Source organism: Heptranchias perlo, chromosome 2, assembly GCF_035084215.1.
Source record: "Heptranchias perlo isolate sHepPer1 chromosome 2, sHepPer1.hap1, whole genome shotgun sequence".
NCBI classification, from domain to species: domain Eukaryota; kingdom Metazoa; phylum Chordata; class Chondrichthyes; order Hexanchiformes; family Hexanchidae; genus Heptranchias; species Heptranchias perlo.
In genome coordinates this window covers 74,541,278-74,556,722 of record NC_090326.1, presented here as the reverse complement: position 1 = coordinate 74,556,722, position 15,445 = coordinate 74,541,278, and the positions used below count along the sequence as shown (strand labels likewise).

At 41.0% G+C, this 15,445-nt stretch overlaps 1 protein-coding gene across 1 annotated transcript in view; it reads right to left on the bottom strand.

The window, feature by feature from the left end:
• The window catches only part of thrb (thyroid hormone receptor beta), a 182,163-nt gene that overhangs the window by 58,498 nt on the left and 108,220 nt on the right, over positions 1-15,445 (bottom strand). Inside the window, exon 3 of the mRNA XM_068002949.1 lies at positions 2,374-2,435. Coding sequence (XP_067859050.1) covers positions 2,374-2,392 — 19 coding nt within the window. The 5' untranslated portion in view covers positions 2,393-2,435. The remainder of the gene's footprint in view (positions 1-2,373; positions 2,436-15,445) is intronic.

Here is a 15,445-nt window from a genome sequence, read left to right as displayed (position 1 = left end):
AAATTACAACACCTCTTCTATTGTAAGTAGTGCTTTATTGGCATTAACTCCTAAACATTATTTATAGCAAATAGTGAGAAAGATTTCTTTACCAATCCAGCATTGGAATAATTCATGCAATACCTATGTTGCCCATTTTTACTTCCTATGTGCAGTATTTTACACTTTTCTGTATTACATTTCACCTGTCATTGTTCTGCCCAATTACATATGTTGCTCAGCTCCTTCTCCAACTGCACTATCCCTTCTGGTTTAGTATCAACTACATAGGGTTTCTAAGTCCAAATCATTGATGTAAATTAGAAACAATAATAGTCCCAATTCCAATCCCTGGGGCACTCCAACCATTACCCCCCCTATCCTGAAGTAACTTGTCTAACAAGTACCCATTGTTTTCTACCCTTCAGCCATTTTTTTTCATCCAAACCCAAGATTTACCTTGAATTCCCACAGCTTTAAGTTTAATTAATAGCCTTTCACGTGGAACTTTGTCAAATACTTTCTGGAAGTCCAGATGTAACATGTCACAAGGCTTACCACAGTCCACCTGGGATATTACTTCCTCAAAAGTCAAGGAGGTTGGTTAGGTATGATCTACCTCTTCTGAATCCATGCTGATTGCTGTTCACCAAGTTACTATTGTGCAGATAATCAAGTTTTACTTTATTTTACATGGGATCAGAGAAAGAGTCTATAGTTGCATGCTTTTGATTTATTAATCTTTTTAAATATGGGCATCATGGCCTAGTTCCATTCTACTGGCACCTTCCCAGCAACCACAGACAGTCATAATTATTGACAATGTCTCACAATTCTCCTCCCTAGTCTTCTTTAGCACTTTGCGATAAATAACATTTATCCCATGAGATTTATTGTTTTTGTGCCCTTTGTCTGTCTGGAACTTCCATCTCATTTATATCCAAGCCATTAATTGTGCCTGGGATATCTCTGTTTGGGGAAGGAACGTTGCTTATCTCTTCCCCTGATGATTTTTCATTACATGATAATTCTAATTTGTTTAGAAGAATAAATTCTTGAATATATAATGAGTATACTTATTGCTGTATAGGGCTTTCATGTTCAAAGTGAGGAGGAATCGAGATGTTCACACTTTTTTTGTAGCATGACACAACATCAATTACTTTCAGGCCCTGTATAACAGTGCAACGCAAGTCAGATGTGCAGTAAACCTCCCTCTATTGTGCACTTCTCCAATGTGCCCTAATCCCATTCCCAGAAGAGTACCCCCACCCCCGATTTCCAATGTCGCATCTTCATTCCCACTATTCACAGCGGTCTCTCCTGTGATCTCTCCCAGTGATACTCCCAATTAGTGATGAATTATGGGCTGTTGCGGACTTGTGTCTATATATTGTGGGTGGAAAGCTCTGTTCTTGTGAGAGCTCCTGCCTACAGTATACAGTGCTGGGAATGGCACCAAGAGGGACCTTGTAAGTGCTTGAACCACCAAAGCTGGAGAGGAACAGGACCCCGGTGGGGATGGGGCAGTCTGCGCTGCTGTTTGTCAGTCAGTGTCAACATGCTGATCAGGCTCTCAAGCCACGGACAATTGGCATATATGTAGCTTTGTTACTTGTTTGATTAATCTTGTGGGGTATACTTCCAACTGCACACACTTAAAGAATCTATACTTCATTTTGTCTGCAAAATAATCGTAACACACAAATGATGTTTGCAACAAATTAAACAGAGTTCCTGAAGAATCTTTTCCCAATGTATTCTCATATCTGTCATTATCAATGCAAATCTGAAATGGTATTTTTTTTAAAAAACTGTTTACAAAAACCTTCAGAGGCCTCTGTATTTAATCCTGAGCTAGTAAAGCTGCGGTTTTTGTTTTGTGATAACCCAACTTACTGATTAGCATATCTGATAAGATAAAGAAATGTTGTCAATCCCTCGGTTTGTGATACAGTAAGCAGCTTCTGGAGATTTACATAATATGGAACCTGCAGGCAGCACTGCGCATCAGCACACTTTGTGCTTACCTTTAGCAACGATAAGAAACATTTTTAGCACGGGAATCATTTGTTTTATTGTTGATAAATGCAGCCCATGCAGGGCAGCAAAATGGCTCCTTTGCATCACTATTTTTATAAACTGAGGAACACAGGTGAAGAGGAAAGGCTCAAAGTACGGGACACCACCAAGGTTGAGAACAGTAAGAGAGAATTTGGGATAAATCAAGAAATATAGTGATTAGGTGGTGCCATGCTTGAGTTTTAAAAGCTTGTACATTGTATGAGGCAGAGAAGATTGAGGCAGTTAATAAATTCTACAGCTTGACCTCCTGAGAAAGAATTAGTTAGATTAAGAGTTTTTTTTTAAATGAACAGAATATCAACTCAGTACCTGACATACTGCTTGGCATTACGGGTCAGTGGTCATTCTGCTGCTGGTATTCACCACACCACCTGTAACACAGAATTAGTCCATTATTATTGAGGGTTCTACCTCTGAAGAAAAAAAACAGTATTGAATGAAAAGAAAAACATACCATGTGAGAATTTGATAAGTAAATCAATAAAGACACAATATAATTTAAAAGGGCATCAGGAATATAGGTTATGAGAAAAGGTTAAGGAAGTTAGACTTGTTTTCTTTGGCAAAGAGAATTCAAGCTGATCTAATTGGAGTTTTCAAGATTGTAAAAGGAATTAACAAAATCTATGAAGAAGAATTGTAACCACCAGTACTTTGGCCTAGTGTTATGTCACTCAAAAAGCTTCTATGCACAATCCCACTATAGAAGGGCAAAACCTACAACTTTCCTAAGTGTTTTTCAATAGTTCAAGCAGACAACGAGAAAATTTCACATGCCCACCATTGTACTTGCGTGAAATCCTAGTGACAACAATGAAATTTATTCTCCATCGCTAATTACTCAGGAATAAACTGACAATAGCAGGCCGAACACATTGCAATGTAGGAGCTGCATCACTACAATATATATATGTAGGTAGGACGGCAAGCATGACAGACCACACAAAATAGAACCTCGCATAAATGGAAAGCTATGGGTTTTAAGAGAAAGGGTGTATCTTCTGACTGAGGGATGTTAATACTAATAACAAATGTGGAAGCTGACACCATGACATAGTCAAGAAACAGCATATAGATGAAGAAGAGACAGCCAAGGATTTTGGCAGAGGTCTGTGAGGCCATTGGAGCTTGACGTGGTTGAGCCAGATCTGGTAATGGATGATTAGGCCAGTTATGTGCCAGAGTGTGTACACTTGAGGGAATGAAAATTATCCCACATGAGATCGCATGGTTGAGAGGATGGCTGCGAATATGGGTAAGAGAGTTTATATGGAGAGAGGACGGTGAATTTGAAGGAGAGCGAGCAAGGGGAGTGAAGACCGAGAACGATTAGACAGGGCCAGTACCGGAGTCCTGCAACTTTTTTTTAATCCTCGAAAATCTTTTATTTTATATGTTGGTGCATTAAGATGATCCCAGTCCTCAAAAGAGTAATTTGCTTACATTTATTAGTGTTATATTATATATAAAATATCTGTGGTGTTCTCATTGCATTGCTGATGTTACAGAATACAATGTTGTATGATGTGTGGCCACTAAGTAAACAGCAACCATTTCTTCATAAAGAGGAAGAGATGGACTCATCCTTGTGAACTGATTTCTCTCCACCACCTCCATTCAACATAATGTCTATCTCTCCACCAGCTCCATTCAACGCGATGTCTATTTCTCCACCACCTCCATTCAACGCGATGTCTATTTCTTCACCACCTCCATTCAACGCGATGTCTATCTCTCCACCACCTTCATTCAACGCGATGTCTATCTCTCCACCACCTCCATTCAACACGATGTCTATTTCTTCACCACCTCCATTCAACGCGATGTCTATCGCTCCACCACCTTCATTCAACGCGATGTCGATCTCTCCACCACCTTCATTCAATGCGATGTCCATCTCTCCACCACCTCCATTCAACGCAATGTCCCCCATCTGACTCAATGGGATCTTTCTCTCAATCATCCACAACAAGGTATCTCTCCCTCTTCTCTCTCCACATCTCATTCAATAGGGTCTCTTTTCAATAGGCACTTTTACATTTCTTTGTCTTTGAATCGAAGGAGTCCAGCGTACATATGTTAATTGTATCCATGACCTGTCAATTAGTGTTAATTATATTCAGGTGGTGTGTATCAATTGGGGCTCTCTTGTATCCATATATGAGAGCTGATCTAGGATGTGGTGTAGGTGTAATGTGGAGCTCTGTGAATAAAGGCTTGGAAGCAACTGAAGACCAGGCTCTAGTATTCTATCTTCCACCACCAGGCTATCCACATACACCAGCTCCCTAATCTCAACAGAAAATCCATGAAAATGTGGTTCTAGGATTCTTCTATTGAGGTAAGGGAGCAAGGGCACTGTGATCTGAACTATAGAAACACTTAAAGCAAAAGTGTGTTTTCTCTTCCCCCACCCCCTCAAACAGGATTTTTTTCTCTCCATGTCTTCCTCAACTGGTTCGCTAACTGTCTCCCCTAACCTTGTTCCCTGGATTGCAACACTACTGAAATTATGTCAGTGAGAGATGGGCTCCTGTGCACGTACCTATCGGGGCAGTCATCGATTACGTGAAGAAAGAATACCTTTTCTTCATGCAGATGTTGGAGCCCCAACCACCCAGTGGTTTCTAGGAATCTTAGTCTTTTATTATAGAGGCAGGCGTAATTGTAGCCTTTAACTCCTGTGCATGTATGTTTTGTTTGTTTACATCAGGTCTCTAAATGTTAGAAGTCAGCTGATTGGTAAGGATTATGGAGTTTTGGGAGGGGGTAGGTAACCTAGAGTTCACGACCTTCAGCGGCCTAGCAGGGTGCATCATGCTGTTTATGAAAGGATAGTAGTTGTTCAAGCTAAGTTCAGGGTCGAGTTTGTTTTTGTGTCAATTGTTTTCATGTGTCTGTTTTACATTAGAGTTCATTATATGTCAAAGTTTATGTTTAGTGGTACATAGTAGGGTGGGGGATAAGGGACTCTCATGACAGTTGTTGGTAAACGAATTTATTTGACAATGAGATACTGTATTTTTTAGTGCAATGTGACTGGGGAGAAAGACTTACACAAAATGACTGAAGAACAATAAAGTAGAAAACAATCAATCAATCAGAAAGGAAAAACCAAAAAGGTCAAAGAGAAGTAAAGATGAGGGAGACCATTCAACTCCTTTCGCTTATCCTTCAATAGAAAGCTACGATTACCCGATCACAGCTTCTGACAGCATCTCCATTGATTCCATAGGTTTTGCTTCCTATCCTGAAAACTATTCCAAGTATTAATCATTCTGTGTCTGAAGTGCTTCTTGACATCAGTACTAAACTTGCTTTTTACCAGTTTGCACCTATGCCCTCTGTTCTACAGTTGATTTGAAATAGTGCTCCACCTTTCTGTTCCACTTTATAGCGAAAGACAGGAAGAGAGAGAAACAAGATGGCCCTTTTAAAGTAATATATTGGAGTTTTGGTTTCTTCCAATCATTTCAAATTTAATGTGTGGTCATTGCCATTGAGGGGCTCCGTTGATACCGAGATGACTTGCCATTACCAAATCAACAAGAGACTTACCTGTCATGGCATCCCTAGCACACTAGGTCAAAAAGCAGTCCTGCATTTTGCAGTGCACATTCTAGCCTGCTTGGGCATTCTCAGTTTATATCAAAGTCACTCACTAATATGATTGCTCATACCTCCCTCATCGGTTCAAACAATAGCCTGTTCTATGCTTTCAGCTGATCCAGTGGTCTACAGCAAATCCCTAAATTTATGTTTTCTTCCTGTACATTGCATACTTCCAGCCAAACTAGCTAATTGGGAAGCTTATTCTGTAGCAATGGGTCTATTTCCTTTACCCCTCATTTGTCTCAGATTATGTAGAGTTACTCTAACTTCTTTCCTGTCTAATCTATCCCTTGTAAACAAGTACAACATAAATCAAGATTTAACCATATTTCTGAGATACCTACTACATCATTGCTCCCAAATGCCAAAACAGTCTTGAGTTCAGTCATCTTATTATGACTGCTTCTAGCATTAATATATATGGCTCTTAATAGGTTAAGACTATCCTTCAAAACATCTTTTCTTTTTGGTATGTTTTATTTACCCATCCCTATCGTACTAATTTAAAATCTACCTTACTGCTGTATTTAACCTTTCTACAAAAGGACATCGATTATCAATCTGGTTTAGTTGAAACTAATTTCTCCCACACAGCTTCCTCCACATCAGAACTTGTCCAAATTGCCTATAAATCTGAAACCCTGTCTTCTACACCATCTTTCTAGCCAAGTGTGAATGTATCTAATCAGTTTCTCACCATCTGATCTACTGTCTGGAACTGGGAGTAATCCTGAGATTGCTACCATCAAAGTCTTGTACTTTAATCTAGAACTTGTGCATGACCTCCATCCTGCTCTTTCCTATACCACTGGTTCCTAAATGAACCATGACTTCTGACTGTTTTTCCTCCCATTCCAGAAGTTTTTCCATCTAATCGCACAGGCACAACAGGCCAAATGGCCTCCTGTGCTGTAAGATTTTATGTTCCTTAGCCTGGCACTTGGGAGACAACACATCATTAAGGACTATCCCTTTCTCTCTCAATTATGGAATTCCCCATGACTATCACTCACCTGTTCTCATGGATAGTGCCTCTCGTTTTCCTCATTATAGGTATCAAGAATTGTCCACACGAGACAAGTCCTGACAAACAGATTTTTCCTGAATTGGTTCCTCCACTTCACCCTGTGGGTTGACACGCATTTGTTCCCCTCCATCACTATTTCTCTCTGCAAAGTGATCGCCTTCTGGAACATGTCTTCCAGAAACTCCCCCCACTCCCACATATGTTGTGGAAGGTAACCAGCTGATTCTCAAGCTTAGCATTCCACTACCTGACTAACACAACTCTACACATTTGTACTCCTTCTAGCTACTTTGCAGCTTCAGGATATCCCACATCGTACACATTATGCATCTACATCCTGACCCTGCCACTTCTATTTTCTCAGCTTTGCTACTTACAAATACTAAATCTAGAACCAAGAACAAAAAATCTTTAAACAGAGACTCCTAATAAGGAAGAATATTAGACAGGAAAACAAGACTTTCATATTTTAGATGACAACAAAATGTTATAACAAGGACACCTACCCATGGTCCAATGACTGGAGTTTGATGTTGCTTTTACTATTACTATTATCTGTACGTCACTCGCACCCCGTTTCGAACATAATTTAGAACAGCTGTCTTGCCCGGAACAAGACAGCTGTTGATTCGAACAATTTAAGAAAGCAACATTTTCAAAAATTGCCTTTAAAAAAATTAACTAGCAGCAGAGCCCTTTTTCTTGTTTAGCTTGCCTGTTGAATGGCGAGACTCAGACATTGTTGATATTCAACTCGCCAGTATTCATGAGGTTTGTAAAAAAAAATTTACTCTTACATTTAAAAATGTTATAAATGATTGAGAATTGTAAAAATGATCACCAGACTTGTTTTGCATTACCTGCACTGAGTTAGTTTAGCAAATTCTTAATGCAAGGTAGTAATCCAATAGAATGACCGCAATTACAAGATTCACCAAAAAAGAATATACTTTGGTGGATTTCAGCACCAGAAGAGTAACTGCCTCTTCCAGTCCAACTTTTATAAGCTTTAAAACCAAACACAGTTGAAGGATTAATCAAATGATGGATGCACAGTGACACCTTGTGGTAATATTAAAACAAGTAACAGTGTGAAAGTCAAAACAGTGATTGGGAACAGCATTAATTTTGAAAATGCAGTGATTTATTTTGGTGTGAGCAATGATTAAATGGGCAGAAATAGTTAAAGGGGATCTTTAGCATGGGGTAAGCATAGGAATGATATGTATTTAAAGTCCTCTGGCAGTTTCCGTTCCTTATTTTTGAAAGGGATCAATCATATTTAAAGGACTCCTCAATATGCATTGACACAGAGCCTTTAAAGTAATAAAACTTCTCAAGGTATTTTGCATACGAAAGAATGGAACTGGGGCAGCAGAAGATTTGAAGGTTTGCAGCCGAAAAGATCATTTTGAGGAGGCTTTAAAGGCAGGGAGGGAAGTAGCAAGGTGAAGAGGGTATAGGGGGTGCGGTGGTGGAAAAAGAGGGGATTGTAGTTCCAGAAGGTAGGACACAGATGGTTAAAACCTTAGTCACCATGCGAGGTAAGCCAGAATGGGAGTGCACGGGAGGTCAGAGTCCAAGGATCGTAAGGCATGTGCTGGAATGTAGGTCTGGAGGAGTATGGTGGGGAAAGGCCATGGGGTGGGATTTTTAAATGAGGACAAGGATTTTGAATTTGTTTGTGTTGGGAGTCAGGGTGCCAATGAATGTTAGGGAGACTAGGAGCGATGGGCAAGTAGGATGAGTGCAGGACATGATGTACAGATGGCAGAGTTTTGAAGTTTGCGTAAGGAGGACTGCAGGAAGCCAGTGAGGAGGGAGTTCAAGAAATTCAGTCTTGAGATAGCAAAAGCATGGATGAGCGTTTCAGCGGTGGTGGGGGAGAGAGGCTAAAGGGGTAAAGTTGTGGAAGTGGAAATATGCTGTCTTAGTGATGAAAAGGATATGGGATTAAAAGCTCTGCTCTGGATCAAACAGAACACAGAGGCTGTGCATTGTCTAGTTCAACCTGAGTAAGCAGCCTCGTGTGTATCTATTTAAGTGGAGCTGAGTTAGAAAATGATGCAAGCAATTGGAATGCCTCAGGGCAATCTGCTGCCACAATGTTCAGATATCCTTAAATAAAGAATCCCCACCCTATCACTACTGAACAGGACATGGACCCACACACACCTGTTCTCAATTGTGTGAAAGTGACGTGCTGCCAATGATTCCTGTTGCTGGCTTCAACACGAGATAGGGAGGTGAAAATGATCCAGGGTTTCTGTTCCCGACAACTATCCAGCATCCTCTGCTAGAAAGTGCACCAGTGTGAAGGTTGAGTGAAAAAATCAGGGATGAGAAAAAGTCATTTGACTCATTGACGATTACCTTTCTAGAACATTAAACCCCAGTGTTTTGCTGTTGTTACCTTGCTTTGTACATTATTACAAATATTTACCATTCTTTGAAATAATTTTTTTCTAAAAGTAAATTTAGAACAATAATATTGATTTATGTCCCAGGTTCGACTATCTTGGTGTGCTATGAAGTAATCTATGCTTATCTAATCCTTGAAATGTTTATATTTTATTAGTTACATAATTCAGTAAAGTATCCTTTTTATCTACTTTCTTTTTAGGCTTAAGCTTTTCTGGCCTCTCTTTACACCTCATTCCCTTTACTTATGCGATTAGTCTCACTGCTCTTTTCTTTAATGTAAACATATCTTTCTTCTAGTATGGTGACCAAAACTGAATATTGGATGTGTGATCTGACAAGAACCTTAGCATAACCTCTGTAGACAAGTACTCGTGCTCCAATAATGGTCTGGAGAAGCCAGCCAGTGCACGACCAGCAGGTAGGTTCTCATCCTCACTGTAATAGACTGAACATAGCAAGGATGGAGACAGACAGTGTGTATACATATGCACATACTGGTGTGGGGGGGGGTTCATTGCTCAGCTGGCACTCAGGTGAGCTCTGATGCTTAAAGAACTGGCAGGATGGTAGACTGTAACTGTATGGAATCCAGTGTTATTAATTTATGCTTTAAGCTGAAACAGGGTAGATTCCCAATCTCTGCATAGGGATAAGCCATTTTGGAGAAGGGTTCGGTACATGACCAGCAACTGATCTGCAACCACCAGTTTTCTGCCCGAGCCCAGTGAAAATGACCCCCCTGGAATCATGGCCACACTTCATAGCAGGCACAATTCAGGAGGCGGCCCATCGTGCCTGTGCTGGCTCTTTGAAAGAGCTATCCGTTTATGATTTTGAACGCTTCTATCAAATCTTCTCTTAACCTTCTCTGTTCTGAGAGCAACTCCAGCTTCCCCAGTCTCTACACATAACTGGAGTCTCTCATCCCTGGTACCATTCTAGTAAATCTCTTCTGCATCCTCTCTAGGAAGAATGTCAAGGCCTTAAAAGTGTGGTGGTTAGAATTGAACACAATACTCTAGCTGAAGCCTAACCAGTGTTTCATAAAGGTTTAGCATAACTTCCTTGCTTTTATACTCTATGCCTCTATTAATAAAACCCAGGATCCCATATGCTAAAAAAAAACCTTCTCAACTTGTCCTGCCACCTTCAAAGATGTGTACGTACACCACCAGGTCTCTCTGTTCCTGCACTCTTTAAATAGTACCATTTAGTTTATATTGCCTCTCCTCATTTTTCCTAAAATGTATCACTTCACACTTCTCTGCATTAAATTTCATTTGCCATGTGTCTGCCTATTTCACCAGTCTGTCTATGTCCTCCTGTAGTCGGTTACTATCCTTCACATTGTTTACGACATTTCTGATTTTCGCGTCATCTGCAAACTTTGAAATTATATCCTCTATACCCAAGTCTAGGTCATTAATATATATTGAAAAGAACAGTGGTCCTTCTAATGACCCCTGGGGAATATCACTGTATACATCCCTCCAGTCTGAAAAACAACCGTTCACCACTACTCTCTGCCCTTAGCCACGCTGCCACTGTCCCTTTAATCCCATGGGCTTTAATTTTGCTAACAAGTCTACTATGTGGTACTTCATCAAATGCCTTTTCAAAGTACATATACACATTAACCGCACTACCCTCATCAATCCTCTCCATTACTCCAAAGAACTCAATCAAGTTAGTCAAACACGATTTTCCTTTAATAAATCCATGCTGACATTCATTTATTAGCCCATACTTTTCCAAGTGCCAATTAATTTTGTCCCGGATTATTGTCTCTAAAAGTTTCCCCACTACCCACGTTAGGCTGACTGGCCTGTAATGGCTGGGTTAATCCCTCTCCCCTTTTTTGAACCGGGGTGTAACATTTGCAATCCTCCAGTCCTCCGGCACCATCCCCATATTGGAGGAGGATTGGATGATTGTGGCCAGAGCCTCTGCAATTTCCACCCTTACTTCCCTCAGTAACCTAAGATACATCCCATCTGGACCGGGTGACTTTTCTACTTTGAGCACTATCAATCTTTTAAGTACCTCCTCTATCTATTTTTATCCTATCCAATATCGCTACTACCTCCTCCTTTACTGCTACACTGGCAGCATCCTCTTCTCTAGTGAAGATGAATGCGAAGTATTCATTTAGTACCTCAGCCATGCCCTCTGCCTCCACAAGATGATCTCTTTCGTCCCTAAATCGATCCCACACATTGTTTGGTTACTGTTTTACTATTTATATGTTTATAAAAGACTTTTGGGTTCCCTTTTATGTTAGCCACTAATCTAATCCCATACTCTCTCTTTGCCCCTCATTTCCTTTTATAGATCTCCTCTGCACTTTCTGTACTCAGCCTGGTTCTCTACTATATTATGAACCGTACATTTATCATAAGGCTCCTTTTTCTGTTTCATTTTAATCCCTATATCGTTAGTCATCGATGAATCTCTAGCTTTGGATGCCCTTCCTTTCCCCCTTCGTGGGAATGTGTCTACTCTGTACCCGAACCATCTCCTTGAAGGCCTCCCATTGTTCAATTATCGTTTTGCCCACCAATTTTTGATTCCAATCCTCCTGGATAAGATCCCTTTTTAATTCACTGAAATTAGCCCTCCTCCAGTTAAGTATTTTCATATTTGATTGCGATCATAATTTTAGGTTTAGAATAGTTATGGAAAAGGACAAGGAACAATGATATTATGCTCCCCCACTGAAACATGCTCCATTTCATCCCCAGAACCAGATCCAGCACTGCTTCCTTCCTCGTTGGGCTGGAAACACTGTTCAAGAGAGTTCTCCTGTAAACATTTTAGGAATTCCTCCCCCTCTTTGCCCTTTACACTGTAACCGATCCAGTCTTTATTGGGATAATTAAAGTCCCCCAGTACTCTATAGTTCTTGCATCTTTCTGTAATTTGCTACTCTATCTCCTTCCCACTATTTGGTGACCTACAGAATACACCCAGCAGCGTATTAGCTCCTATATTGGTTAATTCTGACCATATAGATTCTTTGACCCTTCATCTACATTATCCCTTTCCAGTGCTATTATAGTTTCTTTAATCAATACTGCCACCCCCCACTCCTTTCTTTCCTTCCCTATCTTTCCTGAATACCTTGTAGCCAGGAATATTAAGTACCCAATCCTCCCCTTTTTTGAGCCAGGTCTCTGTTATTGCCACTATCTCATTGCCCATGTGGCGACTTGTGCCTGCAGCTCACCAACCTTATCTACCATGCTATGTGCATTTAGGCACATGCACTCCAATCTCATCTTAGATTGACTCGCATTTGCCCTCTGTCTGATCCCTCCTATTTTTGAACTATTCTTTACTCTAGTTCTATTTGTCTCTCTCAGTCCTTTGTGCACCTTGTTTCTCCTTTCTAATGTTTCATCCTGGTGCCCATCCAAATTAGTTTAAACCCTCCCCCACATCACAAATTAACCTCCCTGCGAGGACATTGGTCCCAGCTCTGTTGAGGTGCAACACACCAATCTTGAACAGATCCTTCCTGCCCCAGGAATTGGAAGCCCTCCCTTCTGCACCATTCCTCCAACCATGCATTAACCTGTCTTATCCTATTATTCCAATACTCACTAGTGTATGGCACTGGGAGTAATCCAGAGATTACTACCTTTGAGGTCCTGCTTTTTATCTTCCTCCCTAGCTCCTGAAACTCTGACTGCAGGACCTCACCCCTTTTCCTTCCTATGTCATTGGTTCCCACATGGACCACGACTTCTGGCTGTTCCCCTCCCCCCCCTTCCCCCCCACCCCCTCAAAAAGTTTTGCACCCTCTCAGTGATGTCCTTTACCCTGGCACCAAGGAGGCAACACACCATGCGGGACTCACGTTGGCGGTTGCAGAAAGTCCCGTCTATCCCCCGACTATCTAACCCCTATAACAACTGCATTTCTTGTGCCCCCCTGTGCAGCAGAGTTTTCCACGGTGCGATGGATTTGCTCCCGAATTCACTCCCCAGAGGTGTCAACAACCTCACTGGTAATACCGATTCGTGAGTGTTACGCTCCCAGGGGATTCCTGCACTACCTGCCTGTTCCTCCTAGTCTGCGTGGTGGTCACCCACTCCCTCTCTGCCTGAACTCTCTGTAGATGCAGGGTGCCCACCTCCTGAATTGTGCTTTCCACAAAACTCTCAGCTTCCCGTATGCACTGTAGTGACATCTCCAACAGTGCCACTGTCAGAAGAGAATGAGTGGGAGCCATGTGTTTTCTTTGGTGATGGACAGTCATACTGGGCATCTCATGCACCCTCTGGTGGCTGATTGGAAGGATGAATTGGCAGAAATCTGGGAATAAGGTGCTTGTGACCCTCAATGAGAAGAATGATGTGGAGGAAATTAAAAATGTGATATGTAATGAATGATGTGGAGGAAATTAAATATGTAATGTTCTAGTTTTGATTCCTGCAGCTGAACCACTCTAAATTCAGACAATTTCAGATTCTGAATATCTGCTGCCAAGTGTCTCAAACAGATTACAGAAGGATTTGAAGCTTATTTTGTAGCCCACACCCAGTATCAACAGTTCAAATGCTCATGTTGTGTTTGCTACTTAGCTACTAGAAGATTTCTGGACGCAGTGGATAACAATATTACTGAGTCAGCACCAACAGCATTGACCATCCACACAAGTTTGTTCATTTGTTGGCTACATAATGTAATATAAAAATTCATTCAATCTGACAAAGCCAATAACACACCAACAGAACTCAATTAATATGCACTGTAGATGGCTAGTAATAATGAGAGGTTACTGAAAATATCCGTGTACTTGCACAAATACATAATAGTGACAGCTGCACGGCCTCTGAACAAGCACAATACAACTTTATCAGTCCACCAGGAATGTGAAGTGTGTGAATGTTCTGTATCCTCAATGAGACAGTATACATTCATTGCAAGGTACCTCATCAGAATGTTACTCCTAGACTAACTCCTGCAAACTATATTTCTCTCTTTACACCCTGCCCCCACCCCCCCCCCCACAACTAGCTCAACAAATTTATCTAAGTGAGCTATACAGACCAGGAAAGTCCCAGGTTCAATCGTCGTGATGAGCTGGCTGATCTCAGCTGGGGCAGTGGTAGGAGTGCTACAATTTGCCTCAGTGCCCTAATGAAAGTACTGTACGTGCATGTCAGGTGAGAACAGGGAGACACACCAAGCCACTACTGTGCGGCTTTCAATGATTGGTTATGGCCTAGCATCTAGTACAAGCTGTCTGCTTTGGATTTGTGTGGTGAGAACCGGGAAGATGAGGAAGTACACTTAAAATAAAGAGTCACCACCTCAAAAAAAAAAACTGCCTTTGAATTAGAGGAAATAAATGAGCACGATTTAGGCAAACAGTGACAAAAATATCACTTTGCATGCAAAGCAATTCATCGATACTATCAGATTTCCCATGGTGTTGCTTGGATAAGAGATTTTCTAAACCTGAACAGGCAAGATGCAGATAGATAACAAATGAACTCCTCACATACAGTAGTTACAAAAGGAACTAATTCTGTGCACATAATGTGCTGTCGTTACATAAATGAATCTGTGCATCTCATCTGCTTCTGGCTCACTCAAAATAATTAAAATTAAATAGAATCTTACAGCACAAAAGGAAGCCATTTGGCCCATCATTCCTGTGCTGGCTCTCAGAGAGCTATCCAATTAGTCCCACTCCCCTGCTCTTTCTCTGTAGCCCTGTAAATTTTTCCTTTTTAAAGTATATATCCACTTTCCTTTTGAAAGTTACTATTGAATCCACTTCCACCATCCGCAGTCCTTTCCAGATCATAACAACTCCATGCGTAAAAAAAAATTCTCCTCATCTCCCACCTAGATTTTTTTGCCAATTATCTTAAATCTGTATCCTCTGCTTACCAGGCCTCCTGCTAGTGGAAATTGTATCTAAACCTATCATCTTGAATTCCTCTATTAAATCTCCCCTTAACCTTCTTTGCTCTGAGAACAACCCCAGCTTCTCTAGTCTCTCCGCATAACTGAATTCCCTCATCCCTAGTACCATTCTGATAAATATCCTCTGTACTCTCTCCAAGCCCCGGACATCCTTTCTAAACTGTGGTGCCCAAAAGTGGACACAATACTCTCGCTGAGGTCTAACCAGTGGTTTATAAAGGTTTAGCATAACTTCCTTGCTTTTGTACTCTGTGCCTCTATATATAAAGCCATGGATCCCATATCCTTTTTTTTAAAAAAAGCAGCTTTATCAATTTGTCCTGCCACCTTCAAAGATTTGTGCATGTGAACACCCAGGTCTATTTGTTCCCATACCTC